Raw genomic sequence first — 22,224 nt, 5'->3', positions numbered from 1 at the left:
GCGAATGACACAAAGAACTGTTTTGTTTTCCTGTGTCCCTTTGTCCTTTCAATGTAGTGCATGACTGCCCTTCTGGCGTCCAGGGTGTGCAGAGTTCGCTCAGCGCTAGTTGTTGGTTTTTGGAAAAAACTCGGTATCTGTATAGACTGGTTCATGTGAAATTTGGATACCACCTTCGGCATGAAGTGTGGGTCAGTCCTCATCACAACCCTATCATTGTGTATTTGTATGTAGGGTTCTTGTAGCGTCAGCGCTTGAAGCTCGCTTACTCTGCGTAAGGACGTTATTGCAACCAGGAAGGCTGTTTTCATAGTTAGCATCTTTAGGGAGGCCTTGTGAAGTGGTTCAAAGGGCTCTTTCATGAGTTCCGTTAGGACTGTGTTCAAGTTCCATGCAGGTGGCGGCACCCGCTTGGGTGGTGCGATCCTTTTCGCTCCTTCTAGGAATCTCTTCACCACCTGTGATGTGAAGAAGCTCCTGCACGTTTCTCCCCTTGTGTAGGCGACTATCGCTGCCAAGTGAACTCTCAAAGAGGATGAGCTAAGGTTCTTCTCCAGCAAGTGCGTCAGGTACCTTAGCACTGTGGAGTCCCTCTTCATTTTATTGTGAAGCCTTTCTTGTCTGCACCATATTGTGAATCTTTTCCATTTCGCAACGTAGCACTTCCGAGTGCTGGGCCTTCGTGCCTCCCGAAGGACCCTCAGGGTGCTTTCTGGCAGTCTCAAATGTGCGAACTCTATGTCCTCAGGAGCCACGCTACTAGGCTCATGCTCTCTGGCTCTGGATGTAGTACCTCTCCGTTCTGCATGGAGAGTAGGTCTTTCCTCCTGCTGAATCTGTGGGGTGCACACTGTGTCATCTCCATGATCTGCGAGTACCATGTCTGCCTCGCCCACTGTGGTGCGACCAGTATCAGTGTCATGTTGCTCGCTCTGCACTTGCTCAGCACTCTGTGCATCAGTGGTATCGGGGGAAAGGCGTAAGCAAATGTCCTTGACCAATCTATCCATAGGGCATTCCCCAGTGACCCCTCCTCGGGCTGCCTGGATGCGAAGTTTTGGCATTTTGCATTCTGGCGTGTGGCAAACAGGTGCACCGATGGTGTCCCCCATCTGTCGAACAGGTACCTTGTCTCCTGAGCATTGAGCTCCCACTCGTGGGATGCCGATGTCTGCCTGCTGAGCCAATCGGCTTGTATGTTGTCCTTCCCTGGTAGGTGTATGGCTAGCAGGTCTATCTTGAGAGGGATGGCCCATCTCCATATCTCCTGCGCCAGCGTTGAAAGCGGGGCTGACTGTGTGCCCCCCTGCTTGTTGATGTAGAACATCGCAGTGGTGTTGTCTGTTTGTATCAACACCTTGTGTTTGTACAGTCTTGTTTGAAAGGCTTTCAGTGCAAGGAAGATTGTCTTCAGTTCTAGGTAATTGATGTGCTTTGCCGCATCTGTTGGCGTCCACAGTCCCCTCACCTTGAGCTCCTCCATGTGAGCGCCCCATCCCTTCAGGGATGCGTCTGTGGTGATGGTCACTGTTGGCGTTGGGGGTGTTAGAGGCTTTCCCCTTGTTATGTTCTCCATGGTCCACCATGCCATCTCCTTCTGCACTGCGTGCGTTACAACCACTAGATCCTCCCAACCGCCTGTAGCTTGTGACCATTGCTCCTGTAGCCATTCTTGAATGGGTCTCATGTGGAGTCGTACATTTGGTACCAGGTGGATGCATGATGCCATCATGCCCATGATCTTGCTCGCAGTCCTCAATGTCCGAGCTTGTCCCTTCCGGTAGAAGCGAGTTTCCTTCACCAGCGCCCTCGCCCTCTTCTCGCTGGGGAACACCTTGCCCTGTAAGGTGTTGATCTGTGCTCCCAGGAAGATCTTGACTTGTTCCGGCTCCATTGATGATTTCTTCCAATGGATGGAGAACCCCAGGCTTATGAGCGTGCTCGTCACTGTATGTGCGTGCTGCTTGCATTTCTGGTATGAGTTTGCTTTCACCAGCCAGTCGTCCAGGTAAGGGTATACGTGTATTCCTTGCCTTCGTAGGTGCGCTGCGACTGCTGCGAGGCACTTTGTGAAAACTCTTGGTGCTGATTTTAGTCCAAAGGCCAGTGTCGTGAACTGGTAGTGGCTTTCTCCAATGGTGAACCTGAGCATGTGTTTGTGCTTTCTGTTCATTGGGATGTGCAGGTAGGCGTCTTTGAGGTCTATTGTTACCATGAAGTCCCCGGTCTGCAATTGTGGGAGCACCTCTTGCAGGGAGGTCATTTTGAATTTTTGCGTTCTTATGAATTTGTTCAGGAACCGCAAGTCCAGAATGGGTCTCATTGTCTCGTCTACCTTTGGTACCAGGAAGTACGTTGAGTATATTCCTGTGTTTCTTTCCTTGCAGGGTACCCGTTCTATGGCCTGCTTCCGCAGGAGTTCCTTTGCCTCCTCCTGAAGACACTGCAGCTGCTTGCTTGCTAGTGTTTTTCTTTTTGGTTTTCTGCTTGTTGGCCTCCCCTCCAACTCTATGCAGTATCCAAATTGGATAAATGTTGAGGATCCATTTGTCTGATGTGATTTCTCTCCACTCTCGGAGGTAAAATCTTAATCTTCCTCTCACTGGTGTCATATGGTCGTAGGTGTCTAGTTTGTCTTGACCCCTCTGTACGTGCTGCCCCCTGGGATCTTTTTTGTGGGCAGGCACACGGAGTTTTTTGAAGTCACTTAGAGGCGGGCTGCTGTCCCCCTCTTCTGTTCTGTCCACGTGCATTTCCTCTCCCACGAAAGGACTGGCCTCTTTGTTGGTACTGCCAGGACTGCTTCTGCTGCCCCTGTTGAGCCTGCGAGTCTGCCTGGTGCGCTTGTTGGAAAGCCTGGTGTGATGTACCTGGCTGGTTGCCACCTCTCCCGCCGGGCCTCCGTAACGGGGTGCCCCTTTTGTTGCCTCTGAACTGCAATGCTCCCATGGATCTTGCTGTTTCGTTATCTTTCTTTAGTTGACTGAGCTTTTCATCAACTGTTGTTCCGAAAAGCGTGTCGCCGTTGAACGGTGTGTTCAGGATGCTGTGTTGCACCTCCGGTTTGAAACCTGAGATCCTGAGCCAGGCGTGTGTACTTTCCGTGACACTCATCATCATGAGCCTGCTGGCGGTGTCCGCCCCATCTAGGGCCGTCTTAAGGCAAGAATTTGCCGCGTTCTTCCCTTCTTCAACCAGATTTTCGGCCTTCTGCCTGGGGCAGGTCTGTCACCAACTGCCCCAGCTCCTCCATTATCTGGTACATGTGCCTGTTTATCAGGGCGTTGGAATTAGCCATGCGCCAGTGGGTCACGGCATTCCGTTCGATCCTTCTGCCCACCAGATCCATCCTCTTGCTCTCCTTATCCGGTGGTGGGCTCGAGGTAGTGGGTACGTTAGCCCTCTTCCTTGCTGTGGCCGTGATAATGGAGTCTGCGGAGACCGTGCCCTGAATGTAGGCTGGGTCCTTTGAGGAATGTTTGTACTTTTTCTCTGTTCTGGGAGTTACTGCCTTGCATGTTGCGGGTTCCCTGAATGCTTCCTTCCCCTGGGCCAAGACGCTGTCGAGCATTGGAAGGTACTGGCTCCTTGTTTGTGTTGGGAGCAATGTCTCTAGAAGGAAGTCTGCTTTCTGCTTCTCTTCGTCGAGCTTGAGCTTGAATGCTGCTGCGGCAGATTTTATCACCGAGTTGTAGGCCCCGATGTCGTCCTGCGGCGAGGGCCTCGAGGGGTATGTGTCGACCGCCTCCTCCGGGCTGTCGGTGTCAACATCTATGTAATCTACCTCCTGTAGGTCAGAGGGTGCCGACTCTGCGTCCGTCCTGCTGTCCTCTTCCTCCCCATAGTTGTAACTATCGTAGGGATTCTCGTACCCTTCTTGGTCGTCGACCACCTCGACGTCCTGGTCTTGTTCCTCGGCGACCTCGTCGATCTCGTCTTCCTCCTCGACTACCTCCACCACCGGTGGCTTGGTCTTGTGAGGGATCGTGAAGGCTTTCATCTTAGCGTCGAAACCTTTCTTCCGCTGCATGATGTTCTCCATTTCTGCCTCGAGGCGCCGTCTCTTCTTCTCCATCTCGGCCGCGTGTTCCGCGTCGGATGGATCAGCTGTTCTTTTCGGCGCTTGGTTCGGTGCCGAGCTTTTCGGTGTCGAAGTTTTCGACGTCGAACCGGGTTTTGGCTCTCTGGTCGTCGTCGTTAGCTTAGGGTCTTTCTCCCTCGGCGTCGATCGATCCTTTTCGGGGACGATTTTCGACGTTTTCTGCTGATCAGCAGCTCTCGGCGCCGGGGACTCCTTCTCGGAGGATCCGCTGGGCCTGTGAGTAGTCGCGGACGCCGCCTTCTTTGGCGTCGGCGCTTTCGGGGTCTTGCCCTCGATTTTTCGAGACTCAGAGTCTCTCGGGTTCTTGGGGGCCGAAGAGTCTCCTACCTTATCAGAAGTCTTCGTGTAATCGGTCTCTACGACCGTGTAGCTGTCGTCTTCGGCAGCAGCGTTGTCTTCTTCCTCGGAGGACATCCCCAGCTCGTAGTGGGTTGGAGTCTGTGCCTTCCCTTGCAGGGTGGTGTGCGCTACCCTCTGTCTCTCCCTCACACGAAGGGTCTTCAGTGCGAAGGCGGAGCAGGCGTTGCAGTCTCCGCTTTCGTGGTCCACCGGTAGGCAAAGGTTGCAAACCGGGTGCTGGTCCTTCTGCGCGTACTTGTGGTGGCAGTTACGGCAGAACTTGAACGGCGTGTTGTCCATCATCGAGCGTCCAGGGGCTCCCTGGTCGCGTGTTCGTCGACGGTCGTCGAGGATCTCGATGAAAAACGCCTTCTTCTTGCTGATTGTTCGTCGATGAAGTCCCCTGGAGTCTTCAGATGACTTCTCCTTGTGTTTTCTGTCTTTTCCTTTCTTCTTTCTCCAAAAATGTCTGGAGCCCAAACGGGAACGATCCAGACCCGACCGCGGAAAAAAAAGAATCTGAAGATGGCGCCCAAGAGTGGGAGCTTCCGCAGGAAGCATGCCGACGTCACCGGAAATACACCCATGGGGGTGTGACGCCGACGCCCCCTTGGGCTATCCGGACCCAACCACAAGACCGCGGAATAATGCACAGCATAGTGAATCCAGAAAAATTCACGCTGCAAAAGAGATGTTTTGAGGTGGTGGCAGTACGAGTGTTGGTAGTTTTGCCTCTACCTTTGTTGTTATTCCACCTGTAACCCCCCCTATAACAGCCTCTGGCAGAGAATGTTTGTGTGGGACTTTTATATGAAGTGGAGGCATTATCTGTGTTGAAACCTCTAGAGGCACCCCTAGAAGAGGAGCGGGGAAAGGAACTTTTGGGAGCCTGTGACTGCACGGCTCCCATTGATTTGGTGGTGTCAGTGTCTTTCTTCATCTTTTCTAAAGATGAATCCACCGTTGGTCCAAATAAATGTTGTTGGGCAAAGGGTTGGTTCAGTATAGTACTTTGAACCTCTTGTTTAAACCCTGATATTCTTAGCCAGGCATGCCTGCGTAAAAGGACACTGGTATTTATGGCTCTGGAGGTTGTATCAGCAGCATCTAGAGTTAACCGCATGGAGGTATTAGTTATTCCTGTACAAGATCATGGGCTTTTGTTTTATATTGATCTGGAAGGTGTTGTAGTAGGGTCTCTAGCTCGTCATAGTGCGTCCTATCATATCTGGCTAGTAAAGCCTGTGTGTTGGCAATACTCCATACGTTGGCTGCTTGTGACGCCGTTCTTTTGGCAGATGCGTCCAAGAGTTTTGATTCCTTGTTAGGTGGTGGCGCATCCCCTGATGTTTGAGAATTGGCCCTTTTTCTAGCGTTTGAAACAACTAAGGAATCTAATGGAAGCTGTCCCTTAATGTATGTAGGGTCAGTTGGGGCCACTTTGTACTTTTTCTCTATTTTAGGGTTGATGACTCTAGCTCTAACAGGGTCATTCAAGACTATGGGAGCATGTTTAATTACCCCATTTAACATTGGTAGAATAGAGGAGGACCTTTGTGATGTTGCAAAAGTGTTAATGAGGAAGTCTTCTTCTATGGGGTTTGTATGTAAGTTTACCCCGTGGTATTGTGCAGCCCTGTGTATTAGATGCGTGAAACCTATAGTGTCCTCTGGCGGAGATAGTCTAGATCACGGGTACTCACAGTACGGCCCGCGGGACCTTGCAGACATGTACCTGTGTTATATTTATTTTTTGTAAAGTGTCTGCAAACACCGCCAGTTGTTGATTTATGGGGGCCGGGTGATTTCAGGCATAGAGTGGAGATGCAGGGGCGCTAAGAAGAGGTCAAATACAACAAGGCCTCATTAACAATTAAATGGTCTTTTAAAGACCTGTGAAGTACTCCGGTGACTGGCGCCAATGGGGCTTTGATCTGACTGCTCGGGGGTGCCGTGACAGCTGTGACCCCCAGGCCAAGTGGTGGGACACAAACCCTACAAAGCAGCAAATTCTAAAAGAAAACGAGCTGGCTTTTACATTAGGGGGGGTGGGGGGCTGTCTCTGGGCTGGTGACACGGACGTGTAGACACAGTATGTGTGCACTGCCCGAAAGACAAACAGGTGGAAGAGACAAACAGGGGCAGAGACAGACAGGGGCAGGGGCAGAGACAGACAGGGGTAGGGGCAGAGACAGACAGGGGCAGGGGCAGAGACAGAGACAGACAGGGGCAGGGGCAGAGACAGAGACAGACAGGGGCAGGGGCAGAGACAGAGACAGACAGGGGCAGGGGCAGGGGCAGAGACAGACAGGGGCAGAGACAGACAGGGGCAGAGACAGACAGGGGCAGAGACAGACAGGGGCAGAGACAGGCAGGGGCAGAGACAGGCAGGGGCAGAGACAGGCAGGGGCAGAGACAGGCAGGGGCAGAGACAGGCAGGGGCAGAGACAGACAGGGGCAGGGACAGACAGGGGCAGGGACAGGGAGGGGCAGAGACAGGCAGGGGCAGAGACGGGCAGGGGCAGAGACGGGCAGGGGCAGAGACGGGCAGGGGCAGAGACGGGCAGGGGCAGAGACGGGCAGGGGCAGAGACGGGCAGGGGCAGAGACGGGCAGGGGCAGAGACGGGCAGGGGCAGAGACGGGCAGGGGCAGACATGCGCAGGGGCAGAGACAGACATGCGCAGGGGCAGAGACAGACATGCGCAGGGGCAGAGACAGACATGCGCAGGGGCAGAGACAGACATGCGCAGGGGCAGAGACAGACATGCGCAGGGGCAGAGAGAGGGGCAGGGGCAGGGGCAGACATGCGCAGGGGCAGACAGGGGCAGGGGCAGACAGGGGCAGGGGCAGACAGGGGCAGGGGCAGACAGGCGCAGGGGCAGACAAGGGCAGAGACAGATAGAGGCAGGGGCAGATAGGGGCAGAGTGGCAGAGACAGATAGAGGCAGAGACAGATAGAGGCAGGGGCAGATAGGGGCAGAGTGGCAGAGACAGATAGAGGCAGAGACAGATAGAAGCAGGGGCAGATAGGGGCAGAGTGGCAGAGACAGGTAGGGGCAGAGACAGATAGGGGCAGAGACAGACAGGGGCAGAGACAGACAGGGGCAGAGACAGACAGGGGCAGAGACAGACAGGGGCAGAGACAGACAGGGGCAGACAAACAGAAGCAGGGGCAGACAGGGGCTGGGACAGACAGGGGCAGAGACAGACAGGGGCAGAGACAGATAGGGGCAGAGACAGATAGGGGGAGAGACAGAGAGGGGCCAGATACAGAGAGGGGACAGATACAGAGAGGGGACAGATACAGAGAGGGGACAGACACAGAGAGGGGACAGAGACAGATAGAGGCAGGGGCAGATAGAGGCAGGGGCAGATAGAGGCAGGGGCAGATAGAGGCAGAGACAGGGACAGACTGACCGAGGCAGAGACAGATAGGGGCAGAGACATATAGGGGCAGAGACGGATAGGGGCAGAGACGGATAGGGGCAGAGACGGATAGGGGCAGAGACGGATAGGGGCAGAGACGGATAGGGGCAGAGACCGGGACAGACTGACAGGGGCAGAGACCGATAGGGGCAGAGACCGATAGGGGCAGAGACCGATAGGGGCAGAGACCGATAGGGGCAGAGGCAGATAGGGGCAGGGGCAGGGGCAGATAGGGGCAGGGGCAGAGACAGACAGGGGCAGAGACAGACAGGGGCAGAGACAGACAGGGGCAGAGACAGACAGGGGCGGGCAGGGGCAGACAGGGGCAGGGGCAGACAGGGGCAGGCAGGGGCAGACAGGGGCAGGCAGGGGCAGACAGGGGCAGGGGCAGACAGGGGCAGGGGCAGACAGGGGCAGGGGCAGACAGGGGCAGGCAGGGGCAGACAGGGGCAGGGGCAGACAGGGGCAGGGGCAGACAGGGGCAGACAGGGGCAGGGGCAGACAGGGGCAGGGGCAGACAGGGGCAGGGGCAGACAGGGGAAGACAGGGGCAGGGGCAGACAGGGGCAGGGGCAGACAGGGGCAGGGGCAGATAGGGGCAGAGTGGCAGAGACAGGTAGGGGCAGAGACAGACAGGGGCAGAGACAGATAGGGGCCAGATACAGAGAGGGGCCAGATACAGAGAGGGGCCAGATACAGAGAGGGGACAGATACAGAGAGGGGACAGATACAGAGAGGGGACAGATACAGAGAGGGGACAGATACAGAGAGGGGACAGATACAGAGAGGGGACAGGTACAGATAGGTGCAGAGGCAGGGGCAGATAGGGGCAGAGACAGGGACAGATAGGGGCAGAGACAGATAGGGGCAGAGACAGATAGGGGCAGAGACAGATAGGGGCAGAGACAGATAGGGGCAGAGACAGATAGGGGCAGAGACAGATAGTGGCAGAGACAGATAGGGGCAGAGACGGATAGGGGCAGAGACGGATAGGGGCAGAGACGGATAGGGGCAGAGACGGATAGGGGCAGAGACGGATAGGGGCAGAGACGGATAGGGGCAGGGACGGATAGGGGCAGGGACGGATAGGGGCAGAGACGGATAGGGGCAGAGACGGATAGGGGCAGAGACGGATAGGGGCAGAGACGGATAGGGGCAGAGACGGATAGGGGCAGAGACGGATAGGGGCAGAGACGGATAGGGGCAGAGACGGATAGGGGCAGAGACGGATAGGGGCAGAGACGGATAGGGGCAGAGACGGATAGGGGCAGAGACGGATAGGGGCAGAGACAGACAGGGGCAGAGACAGACAGGGGCAGAGACAGACAGGGGCAGAGACAGACAGGGGCAGAGACAGACGGGGCAGAGACAGACGGGGCTGGGACGAGACAGACGGGGGCAGAGACGGATAGGGGCAGAGACGGATAGGGGCAGGGACGGATAGGGGCAGGGACGGATAGGGGCAGGGACGGATAGGGGCAGGGACGGATAGGGGCAGGGACGGATAGGGGCAGGGACGGATAGGGGCAGGGACGGATAGGGGCAGGGACGGATAGGGGCAGGGACGGATAGGGGCAGAGACGGATAGGGGCAGAGACGGATAGGGGCAGAGACGGATAGGGGCAGAGACGGATAGGGGCAGAGACGGATAGGGGCAGAGACGGATAGGGGCAGAGACGGATAGGGGCAGAGACGGATAGGGGCAGAGACGGATAGGGGCAGAGACGGATAGGGGCAGAGACGGATAGGGGCAGAGACGGATAGGGGCAGAGACGGATAGGGGCAGAGACGGATAGGGGCAGAGACGGATAGGGGCAGAGACAGACAGGGGCAGAGACAGACAGGGGCAGAGACAGACAGGGGCAGAGACAGACAGGGGCAGAGACAGACAGGGGCAGAGACAGACAGGGGCAGAGACAGACAGGGGCAGAGACAGACAGGGGCAGAGACAGACAGGGGCAGAGACAGACAGGGGCAGAGACAGACAGGGGCAGAGACAGACAGGGGCAGAGACAGACAGGGGCAGAGACCGACAGGGGCAGAGACCGACAGGGGCAGAGACCGACAGGGGCAGAGACCGACAGGGGCAGAGACCGACAGGGGCAGAGACCGACAGGGGCAGAGACCGATAGGGGCAGAGACCGATAGGGGCAGAGACCGATAGGGGCAGAGACCGATAGGGGCAGAGACCGATAGGGGCAGAGACCGATAGGGGCAGAGACAGACAGACATAGACAGATAGAGGCAGAGACAGACAGAGATAGAGACAGGGACAGAGAGACAGAGAGGGAGACAGAAGGACGGGGACAGGGCCAGACAGAGAGGAGGAGACAGAGAGGAGGAGACAGAGAGGAGGAGACAGAGAGGAGGAGACAGAGAGGAGGAGACAGAGAGGAGGAGACAGAGAGGAGGAGACAGAGAGGAGGAGACAGAGAGGAGGAGACAGAGAGGAGGAGACAGAGAGGAGGAGGGAGACAGAGAGGAGGAGGGAGACAGAGAGGAGGAGGGAGACAGAGAGGAGGAGGGAGACAGAGAGGAGGAGGGAGACAGAGAGGAGGAGGGAGACAGAGAGGAGGAGGGAGACAGAGAGGGAGGGAGACAGAGAGGAGGAGGGAGACAGAGAGGAGGAGGGAGACAGAGAGGGAGGGAGACAGAGAGGGAGGGAGACAGAGAGGGAGGGAGACAGAGAGGGAGGGAGACAGAGAGGGAGGGAGACAGAGAGGGAGGGAGACAGAGAGGGAGGGAGACAGAGAGGGAGGGAGACAGAGAGGGAGGGAGACAGAGAGGGAGGGAGACAGAGAGGGAGGGAGACAGAGAGGGAGGGAGACAGAGAGGGAGGGAGACAGAGAGGGAGGGAGACAGAGAGGGAGGGAGACAGAGAGGGAGGGAGACAGAGAGGGAGGGAGACAGAGAGGGAGGGAGACAGAGGGAGGGAGACAGAGGGAGGGAGACAGAGGGAGGGAGACAGAGGGAGGGAGACAGAGGGAGGGAGACAGAGGGAGGGAGACAGAGGGAGGGAGACAGAGGGAGGGAGACAGAGGGAGGGAGACAGAGGGAGGGAGACAGAGGGAGGGAGACAGAGAGGGAGAGAGAGAGGGAGGGAGACAGAGAGGGAGGGAGACAGAGAGGGAGGGACAGAGAGGGAGGGACAGAGAGGGAGGGACAGAGAGGGAGGGACAGAGAGGGAGGGACAGAGAGGGAGGGACAGAGAGGGAGGGACAGAGAGGGAGGGACAGAGAGGGAGGGACAGAGAGGGAGGGACAGAGAGGGAGGGACAGAGAGGGAGGGAGACAGAGAGAGAGGGAGACAGAGAGAGAGGGAGACAGAGAGAGAGGGAGACAGAGAGAGAGGGAGACAGAGAGAGAGGGAGACAGAGAGAGAGGGAGAGAAAGAGGGAGTGAGACAGACCGACAGAGTGAGACAGAGGGAGAGAGAGGGAGGGAGTGAGACAGAGGAAGGGAGACAGACAGTCAGAGGGATACAGAGGAAGAGAGAGGGAGGGAGACAGACAGACAGAGACAGAGGGAGGGAGACAGACAGAGACAGAGGGAGGGAGGGAGACAGACAGAGTGAGTGTGCGAGTGTGTGAGTGTGTGTGTGTGTGTGAGTGTGTATGCCAGGTCTGGTGGCTCAGTAGACGAAGGCGTCTGTTGCAGGGGCCTGAGTTCAACCTCATGGTCAGTTTTTTTTGCTGCTCTAGCCCCGCCCCCTCCCCTACTGACCCCGCCCCCACCAGTGCGGCTCTCGGCCACAAGCCACACTGTAAGTTTGGCCCCCGAGAGAAAGTTTGTCAGTACCCATGGTCTAGATGGATAGACGTCCTCTTGTGGTACATCAGGAACGTCTGGTGTGCCATCATTTTCCCATGGATCAGTTGGGATGTAAGGAATAGGCTCCTCTAGAGGTTCATTATCTCCTTCGTCACCAATAGTATCATCCACATCTGGAGGTGGAGGAGATTCAGGTGGTATTGGAGATGGAACAGGAGAAATGTATGGTGGAGGAGGAGGAGGAGAAGGGATCCTTAAAGGAGAAGTGGCAATGTCTCTTTTCTTTAGTGGAAGTGTAGATGGTACAGGTTTGTCCATTTTCCTTTTATTGGAAGGAGTAATCTTGAGATGACCTGTTTCTGTGTCTATTTCCAGAGTCTTTTGTGTAGGATCAGGCTGAAAAAGCTGTTCCTGTGAACCATGATGTATCGGCGCTGAATGCTTGTGCCGCACAGTCTTTGCAGTTGTTTTAGGCTCCTTTGGCTTGGTTTTGTGGGTTCCGAAGGTTTGGTTGGAGTCTTTGGAACCGATGATTTAGATGGCTCCGAGGATTTTTTCGGATTAGAGGTGCCGGGTGTTTTTGGAACGGGTTGTTTTTTCGGTTCCGATGTTTTTGGGGATCCGAAGGCTCAGTAGTGATTTTCGGAACCGGTGGTTTCCTTGGTTCTGAGGATTTTTTTGTATCCGAAGGTTGAGTCTCTTTTGGTTTCGGTGCCGAATGCACCGGTGTCGGACCAGGTTTCGGCACAGACGAAGACAATTGTCTTTCGGTTTCACTTTTGGTTATCCTTGGCCAGTGCCGAGGATGGAGTTTTGGCACCTCGGGTAGACTTACTCGATCATGAGTGGCCTGAAGGCTTGACTGTGGACTTCTTTGCCGAGCCTGAAGGCAGGGTGTGTGAAGTATTGTCATGGTGTGCACCTGGGCCCGAAGGTGAAGATGTTACCAAAGCCTTTGGATGGGTGGGTGGGTGGGGGGAGCGGTCAACGTCAGTACTTACGACCCTTTGCCCCAGGGTGATGTCTTCGACGTCGTCGGATTCTTCGGTCTCGGAGACTTCTTCTTCCTTCCGCTCCTGTTCTGGTACATCGACGCCCTCCTGGAAGTTGTCGTCTGGTATGGATATTGATGATCGAGCCATGCTTCTTCGAGCTCAACGATATGTGATGGTTTTCTTGGAGCGGAAAGAGGTACAAGCCGGACAGTCTTTGGCCTCGTGTTCAGGTGAAAGGCAGAGGTTACACACCTCATGCAGATCGGCGTGTGAACATTTGGATCCACGCTGAGGACATTTTTTGAATGGAGTCCTTTCCATAAGCCACGAAGGCCTGATGGCGCAGGTAGGCCTGAAGGCCTGCTTCGAACCGGAGTAGAAGTTTGAAGAGATGCGCATCGAAACGCAATCAAGAGAATACCGAAGAATTGGGTAAGGATTAAGCATCGAAAGTTAATACCGAACTGGAACGCGTGGAACACTTCAGAGCCCGATGGCGGTAAAAAACAATCTGAGATGGAGTCGATGCCCATGTGCACTATTGTCCAAAGGAGGAGTCACCAAACTTGTGACTTCCAAAGACTTTAACAAGACAATAACAAACATCCAGGCCCAACACCAGATGGCGATCTATGCATAGTGTGTGATCTGCAGCTCATAAGCCTTGAACACACAATTTCCTACAGCAGGCAAGTACAAGGCAAAAACAGTAAAAGGATATTAAGCTTATTGCTTTATTGGGTTACCAGATGAACTTTCACTTGGTCTTGTTCTGACACAGGAACATGGAATGATCACATTCTGAACTTTATAATCAAGACTATCGACAAACACCTAACTTATGGCCTGTAGCAAAAATACCACTCGCTGCACAGTAAGCTGGGCAGAGGCACAAGAAATGGGTCAAGGTTTCACAGCCATGGAGGGCAACAAGCCCACTGGTGAGGCTAACACTGCCACATGTACAGGTTGATATGGGCACCCAGGTAGGCAGACATTTAAACTGGGACGTAGAGAGAGTTATGGTAAGAGACATGAATAAAGAAGACTAACATAGGTAATAAGGCTACATTTGTTTTTTGTTAATTTGTCAGTTTCCTCCCACTAACAGAGAAGATGCCTATGGGTAGGATATGTTCTTAACATATTACTTTACGAAGAAGCAAAGTTGAATGCAGATGTTCCAAAGCTCAAGTTTGTACCAAAGTCCACTCTGAGGACCTACCTCCCTAATTTCAATTTACTTCTAAGTTCCCTCATCCCATCAAAAGTAGTAGTGGGTCCCACCCAGTGCCTGCATACCTGAAAGTTTCCAGTCTTCTTCTCATATTTGATCAGGTTGTTTTTGTCCAACATGAGTGCAGCTGTGTGGACAAGATCGAGCCGTCGCTGGTCCAGCAGGGGGTCTTCCTTTAGATCATCATGGGAAATACCGTACAGCGTGGGTGAGCGCAGCATCCGGATGTACAGATAGGTGTAGCCCAGCCAGTTCACAGCATCCTAAGCAGAAATAGGGTAAACGGGTGTTAAAAGCACATTAAGAGTTTAAGATCAGTTGCTCAATTACTCACCCGAGTGCCCTCCTCCCCATCCTCTAAATTTATTACTTACCTTTGCATTCTGGACATTTCCCAATACCACCTCGGCATTCAGCATATCTGGCAGCCGTGAGATCACCTGACTCTCAATGGGTAGCTGCTGATTCAGCAGTGAGAGATAATATTGCAGCTCTCCATGTGACGTGATCAGAATGCCCTCTCCTTTAGTGTCATACTGCGGTCGCCCAGCACGCCCCAACATCTGTGCATAATAAAACACATGAAATTATATGAAGTAACAGACACAGAACAGATGTAGGGACACACATTGAATTTGATAGCTGGCAGCCTGAGCATGCTTTACCTGTAGAATATCCAGTGCTCCAAGCTCAGTCCAGCGGCCTTTTTCTGGGCTGTATACCTGTGTCCCTTTAATAATGACAGTGTGAGCTGGTAGGTTCACACCCCAAGCCAGTGTTGCCGTAGAGACCAGGACCTGAATAAAAGTCAAACAAAGTTGAAAGTCTGCTCCTCGAGACCTAGTGCGCATGGAATGCATCTGTGAGTGCAGTGAGTTTAAGAGCATGAAAGCAGCATATGAACAAAGCACTATATAGTTGTGTACATAAGCCTTTGATGACTCCAGGTGCAAGAGTATTGTGCATTGTGTGTGTGGTAAAAAAATGTTTTTAAACCTGAGCAGTGTAAGAATTATACAAACGCCAGCAGTGTTCAGGTTCCACTGCTTACCTGAATGTGCTTATCAGCAAAAAGATCTTCTACAAGTGTTCGGTCCACTCTAGTCATGCCAGCATGGTGAATGGCAAAACTGTAAGGCAGCAGGTCTCTGAGTTCCAGGTTCTGTTGGAGAGCAAAGGCAGGACTGGAGTCAAACAAACCAAACAGCACCAACTAAGAGACAAACGTGGGGCTACAAATGGCAGTGCTTGGGGTGCATCATCTTACTGCTAGCTTCCCCCCGGACAGAACAAATAGGGCTTGGGTAGTTGCACCTAGTGGAGCTGCTCCTGCAGCACCAGGGAAGTTTGTCTGCCCTCTAAAAGTGGTACAGCCAATGTCCAGATAAGATACCCTTTTTCTGCTAGTCAATCCTCACAGTGATGCATGGCTCAGGGGGGATCGGGGAAATTATTAGTAGAGGAAGAGTAAATACTATCAGCCATTTAGAGCCAAAGCCTGGTTGTTGCCCCAAGAAAAGTGACATGGCTGCTTAACCCAAATGGAGCCAATCCCTGTTCACAGCCCACAAAAAGAACACGTAACTGACTTCTACCCTGCACACTGCTTTTTATTTAGTATATTCACATGTTGCTGCTCAATGCGCTTACCTTGCACTGCTCTGCTTCCGTTCTTAAGACCTCTGTGGAAGCTGAGCCCTCTCTTAGGAAAAGACCCAAGGTATCCTTTTCCAAACACATGTCTCTAATGGCACGTGCAGTCTTCCCGGTCTCTTTCCTGGAGTGAACAAATACCAAAACCTGTGAAAGATAGCGCAAGTTGAGGTTACCAAATGAGAAAGAAATTAATCACACGACGCACATCGACATGAGCTATCAAGTGAGTACCAAAACGGTGAGTAAGAAATGGGTTTAGATATTGGATTTCAAGAAAGCAATATGGATAAACCGATAGAAAACAGATTTCAATTCAAAACAGTCATTGCAAAGCCAATAGGTCTCACCTACACAAGAGCTATTGGCTTTGGCAATGTATTTTTGCCATGTTGTACACCAGTGTGATGGCAGTTCAGGGTGTTTTGGGGATGAAATAGAGTGGAGTGGAGTGGAGGTGGGTGGACTGACCTGGACTGGAGGGGATCGTGGTGTAGTGGATTGGAGTGTGGTGGGTTGGATGGATTGCACTGAGTGGGGTGGACTGAACTGGGGTGAATTGGATTGGGGTAGAGGAGGGTGGACTGGAATGTAGCGGGGTGGACTGGATGAGGTGGGTTTGAGGTGAACGGAGTGGGTGGACTGGATTGAGTGGGGTGGACTGGATTAAGGTGCATTGGATTGAGGTGGATTGGATTAGGGTGGATTACAATAGGGTGGGGTGAGGTGGATTCGATTAGGGTGGGGTGAACTGGATGGGGTAGATTGGATTAAGTTGGATTGGACTGAACTAGATAGGGTGGGTAGAATGGAGTATGGATTGGGGTGGGGTGGATTGGGGAGGGGTAGGGTGGATTGGAGAGGGGTAGATTTGATATGGTTGGATTGGAGTAGATTTGATTGGAGCGGGCCGATTGGGGTGGGCAGATTGTTTTGGATTGAAGTGGGGCAGATTGGGGAGGGCAGATCGTTTTGGATTGGAGTGGGGCAGATTGCTATGGATTGGAGTGGGGTAGATTGACATGGATTGGAGTGGGGCAGAATGTTTTAGATTGGAGTGGGGCAGAATGTTTTAGATTGGAGTGGGGTAGATTGGAGTTGGGCATATTGTTTAGGATTGGAGTGCTGAAGATAAGAGTGCTACAAAAGGGGGGGTAACGGACGGAGCATCTGAACCAATCAAACACTCACACCCAGTCAACAGATCTGGGTTTAATCCATCACCGTTCTTTAGCCCACTCTGCCACCCCAGTTCAGACATGGCCATATGCAAATCAGTCTGACCCTGTGCCTCATGGGAACAGTCCAGCCCGAACTGCCAGGCCATGCCTTCCCTGGACCGGAAACAAGCTTCCGAGGACAGTCTGAACTGGGGTGGCAGAGTGGGCTAAAGAACGGTGATGGATTAAACCCAGATCTGTTGACTGGGTGTGAGTGTTTGATTGGTTCAGATGCTCCGTCCATCACTACCATCACTACCCCCTTTTCTACCGCTTTGTTCGCCATAAATTGACATGGTATGCTCAGACGTGAGTCCCTTGCTCACTTTGCCACTGGATTCAAGCAAGCCTAGCTGAAGACTGCTAAAATGCCAGAAACCGGTCCTAGGAAGCTTGTTTCCGGTCCAGGGAAGGCATGGCTTGGCATTTCGAGCTGGACTGTTCCCATGAGGCACAGGGTCAGACTGATTTGCATATGGCTATGTCTGATCTGGGGTGGCGGAGTGGGCTAAAGAACGGTGATGGATTAAACCCAGATCTGTTGACTGGGTGTGAGTGTTTGATTGGTTCAGATGCTCCGTCCATCACCACCCCCTTTTCTACCGCATCTGAAGATTAGAGTGCAACAGTTTGTTTTGGATTGGGGCAGACTGTTTTGCATTGGAATGGGCCAGATTGTGTTAGATTGGAGAGGGGCAGATTATTTTGGATTGGAGTAGGGCAGTGTTTTGGATTGGAGTGGGCCAGATTGTTTTGGATTGGAGTGGGGCAGATTGTTTTGGATTGGAGCAGATTGTTTTGGATTGGAGTGGGGCAGATTGGAGTGGGGTGGCTTGTGAGTACTGGGATGTGGTGGACTGGAGTGGATTGGGGCGCGTGGTTTGGGCTGGGGTGGGTTGGATTTGATGGGGCGGATTGGTGTAGAGTGTGGTGGATTGGTGTGGGGTGAAGTGGACTGGAGTGGGGTGGATTGGGGTGTACAGCACGACTATGTGTTACAGCATTTCAGAATTTACACATACCAAAGAAGACATTTTGCTTTGCAATTAAATAAATCTCATCTTTTGAGAACAGCGCCCAACAGCAAAAACAAAAGAAAACATGAGTGCAAAGTGAGAAAAGAAGACTTGGCAAAATAAAAGAAAGTTAACTAAACTTTGCAATTTTGTTTGTCCTGCTCGGCATGTTTTAGCCAATCACACACCTCCTGTTTGCAGGGAACTAAAAACTAAAAGAACAAAATAATATCCCAATCACGTCAGGAGCAGCGGACGGGGACTGCTTTAATTGATTCAACCAGCGTTTGGTCCGTGCTCCACAAAGACTAACAGAAATTATTTTAGGCCTGCCAAGACAAATTACGAGGCAGTAAAGACTGCCACGCAAGTCAATAAATGGTAAGCAACAGGCAGGCTCCAAGCCCTTTATTAGGTGAAGCCTGGGCAGCGCATGCGCTGCTCTGCGAGGAATTCTTTATTGGAGTGTGTACTTGAAGCCGCTCCCACTCTCCGCCCATATTTGTTATTGGCTTGTGTCGCTGTCCTTCATAAATGCTGGCTTTTGATTCATTAATAGGCTTGTTAGCCCCTCCTTAGTACACCTTGTCTTCATTTGTAAGATCCCATGAGGACTGGCCCTTTTACTTCGGTTGTTACACGGTACGTCTTATTTAGTCTTTAAGCACTATTTTCTTTAATGAGTTTCTCCTACTGCAGGCACTACATGCTTTCCTGCAATATTCAACGTGCCATGCGAGCTTTCATCGGGCGCTTTTACAAAAAGAAGCATTTGTTTGTCAACTTGACAAACGTGCTTTTTTGGGTAAAAGCGCCCCATAATGTGCTTTCACTTTAATAGCAGCTATGGACCTTTCTTTAGTCACGGTTGGTCTAAAGAAAGGTGCATGGTTTCTATTAACATATACAGCGCAGTATGGGGCGCATCTAAATAACACGCATTTGCAATGCAATAGGTCTCGCATTTTAGAAACTTTGACCTATTGGTATTGTAAATGACAATGGCTTTTATTACAGGTTTTTAAAAACACATAAATAAAAGGCATTGTCATTTACAATGCCAATAGCCCAAAATGTTGCAACTGCGAGACCTACTGCATTGCAAACAACTGTGTCTCGCAAGCGTCTGCAAGTGTTTGCAAGAGCAGCTAGCGCATGAACTTGCAGGCTCGACCCTAAAAAACCAGTGCTGCATAAAGAAAGAAGGGATCAAAAAACCTTGTAGCCAAAAAACAGAACGTAGTTATTTTCTTTCTCATATTTTTATCCTGATACAGCAAGGACAGCTTGGGTAAAATCATTGGATCTTTTCGTGAAGCAGTCAAAAGGGAATGGATCTATGTTCTCCTCTTTCTCTATTTATGGAGTTCCTCAAATGTGGGGGAAGTGGTGACATAAAAGAAGAGGCTAAGACAAAAAAAAGGCAGAAAACAAACCTCCACAACCACCAAGTGCAAAAGAACACACAAATATTATTATAATTATTAATGTCATTACAGTTTCAAAACATAAAACAGATGGGAGCTGTACCTTATAGCTGGATGTCGTCTCCCCAAAATTAAGGAACTGACTGCGTGCCTGAGTAACACGCCTAGTTGCACCTACTGTTTTGAACTACAGTGAAAGGTATCACCTAAAGAATCCCATCGCTGCACAGTTTGGTGGGCTGGAGTGTAGATACCACACATCTGAAGACTTGTCTTCAATGTACACAACTGCATTTCAATTATGGATAACTCCTTTCAATGCCCAGTCTTGCACGCTTTCAAGGCAAGATCTTGGGCTCCTTTTCACGGATTCCTCCCAGTTATTTCTATTTTGCCTAGATTGCCCTCGAGGCATTTTTTAGGACAGCAAAAGCTTAATAAACGTCATAAGGACAAACACGAAACCGCTATTTTGTGTTGAACCACAGATAAGGATGCTTGGCACACCTCAACCTATCTAAAGTCCATCAGAGTTCAGGAAAGTTACAGCGCCGCACCAAGTAGGAGGGGTGTGGTGGATGGAGTTGTCCCACAGTGGTTGGTTTAATTGCAGCAAAATAATTCGGAGATACCCGTCAAGTAGGCAAGTCCCATTCCTTCTAAAATGGATAGGCAACAGACACCCAAGCCTGATCTTTTCTTTACAACTGGAGCAATGTACATGACACATTCCACTTTCCTCAGTGTGTCCTGGTCACAGTCCACATGATGTGGTACTTGTTCCTGACAAAAAAGTTCTGTGCCATCCCTCTACCAATCTCCCAACTTGTGTTAAGACAGTATTGAAGCACACACACCAGGCCTATGTCTTTCGATAAATGTTATTCAACGAAGCTGCTGTTCTTCAATTAGCATTTGCTTCGGGTATTGAGGCACTCTCTGCTAAATTTCAATCTCTTATTTTCATCACTGGTAGTGTCACTAATGTGAATGTCCTAAAGGCATTCTTGCAGAGAAACTAGTATGAACTGAATGACGGCATAGAATGGTGGCTTTCATAAGACAAGTATAAGTCCTCTTGCCTCTTATTAAGTGTAGGATTTTCACATTGGAAGGCCTGCGGAATAGCATGAGGGAGTGTAACATGAAGTGAAATATGTAGGAGTAAGATTCTGGGATGAGCAAAGCGCATGTGCTGGGAAAATTGGCATGTGAGGTGAACACAAAGTATCCTGTGCCCCACACCAAAAGCACTTAATATTCTAACCACAAAAGCAAGGGCAAAGAATAAGCATCAAACAGTTCAAGGTAGTCCTTCATACACATCTTTATAGAGGAACTTTCCCCAAACATGTAAGGTTTTATCCCTGCGTCGGAAACACTGTAAAAAGCCCCTTTACAGCTGTGTACTCAAAAATATATAGAGTTCTCTCTCAAACAAACTGATTTTTTTCTCAGCAATACAGTTGTATAGGAAAATTATTAACATGCCCTTCCACAACTCCCGTCTGCCACACACCACACCGTCTCCTATCCCCGACACAGGGAGAAATATGACCATTTGGTGGAGTTCATCTGTATGGCTCACCTGGTTCTTCCCAGCATGCTCCATGATCTTTTCATAGACAATCTCATTCATGATTTGGAAGCGTTTGATTGCTTTCTTCTCTGTGATCCCCACATAGGTTTGTTCCAGAGGCACTGGGCGGAAGCTGCAAGATAAGTAGGAGCATCAGTGCGAGAAATAAAGTGAAGTGAGAGAGGCACTGGAAAGGTAGAGGGAGGGCCAAAAAAAGGTAGGGCCAAAAAAAGAGGGAGGGCAGAGAGAAAGAAATTGGTGTATATGCATGTGTTCTTGTAGAACAAAGGTAGAAAGTACAGGAGAGGGCCAGGAGTGGGCAAGAAAGTGTGAAACAGTAACATAGGAAGGCAAACTATGAAAGATATACACAGAGCCACGGGTACATAGTTCAGAGGACGAGAGCCCATAAAAGAAAACAAACACAGAGTAGGCAGGTAAACATGCCCCCACATTACAAATGCAGCGAGTTACAGGTAGACTAGGTACTAAACAGGGTCCACACGAGGGCTGGGAGTCTCACAGTACCTGTTATCAAAGTAGAAGAGGCCCTTGGATGGATCTACCCTCAGAAAGGTAGCCACATCCTCATAGTTAGGGAGCGTGGCGCTCAGACCAATAAGCCGAACATCCTCCTGGGTCATCTCAATGTTGCGTATGGCTCTAGCTACCAGCGATTCCAACACTGGTCCACGATCATCATGGAGCAGGTGGATCTCATCCTGTAGTAACAGAAAGGAAGAATTGCACTCTGTCGGTGTTCTAAGCACTTACACCAAAGTCATCACATTCACCAACCATATCAGCTCTGATTAAAAGGATCAAAACTACTGTATGTCAGACACACAAAAAAACTGCAGATTCTGATGCACATAACTAACTGGTGGAAGATCAGGTCCCTCTTCTGGGGTTCAGCTCCCTTATAACAGTGGGTTGGGTCAGCATCTTCTCCCTGGGTGGTGGTAGTAGGGCATCAGCGCCCCATCTCTATAGTGAGAATAGCTCTGTGTTGGCATACCTTTTTTGGACTACAGTGTCTGTGTGTCAGTACCTGCACAGGAGGACAGCTGGAATAGACCCTATTGCTTGAAAAAACACTTTGAATACAGTTCTACTCGCACAGTCGACACTCACCAAAATCATAAGACGCACCAGCTGGGTATATGTGCGCTCCCCTCCTTTACGTGTGATGATGTCCCACTTCTCTGGGGTGCACACAATAATTTGGGTGGCATTGATTTCCTCCTTGCAAAGCTGATGATCACCTGTCAGTTCTGCCACAGTGATCCCGTAAGAGGCAAGGCGCTGCAGTAGGAAAATGAGGTTCAAAGGAGTAGGTATCCAGTAGCATCAGAAAAAGAAAGAAACATTAACTTTAAGCTAAGGAAGGTTCTCAGTACAAGTCCACATATTAGCAGAAACAATATCAGTGAATACAAAGAAAGAAACACAGGAACAAA

General features: G+C 51.4%; 1 protein-coding gene across 1 annotated transcript in view; it reads right to left on the bottom strand.

Annotated features, from left to right (window-relative positions):
- The window catches only part of SNRNP200 (small nuclear ribonucleoprotein U5 subunit 200), a 490,380-nt gene that overhangs the window by 330,939 nt on the left and 137,217 nt on the right, over positions 1 to 22,224 (bottom strand). The window contains exons 14-21 of the mRNA XM_078667002.1: positions 21,899 to 22,069; positions 21,293 to 21,486; positions 20,774 to 20,897; positions 15,520 to 15,669; positions 14,921 to 15,031; positions 14,535 to 14,666; positions 14,244 to 14,432; positions 13,935 to 14,132 (exon numbers count right to left, since the gene is read on the bottom strand). Of these exons, the coding sequence (XP_078523128.1) occupies positions 13,935 to 14,132; positions 14,244 to 14,432; positions 14,535 to 14,666; positions 14,921 to 15,031; positions 15,520 to 15,669; positions 20,774 to 20,897; positions 21,293 to 21,486; positions 21,899 to 22,069 (1,269 nt within the window). The remainder of the gene's footprint in view (positions 1 to 13,934; positions 14,133 to 14,243; positions 14,433 to 14,534; positions 14,667 to 14,920; positions 15,032 to 15,519; positions 15,670 to 20,773; positions 20,898 to 21,292; positions 21,487 to 21,898; positions 22,070 to 22,224) is intronic.

The sequence above is a fragment of the Lissotriton helveticus genome, chromosome 11, assembly GCF_964261635.1.
Source record: "Lissotriton helveticus chromosome 11, aLisHel1.1, whole genome shotgun sequence".
NCBI classification, from domain to species: domain Eukaryota; kingdom Metazoa; phylum Chordata; class Amphibia; order Caudata; family Salamandridae; genus Lissotriton; species Lissotriton helveticus.
The sequence above is the reverse complement of the archived record's forward strand: the minus strand, read 5'-3'. Positions and strand labels throughout refer to the sequence as shown.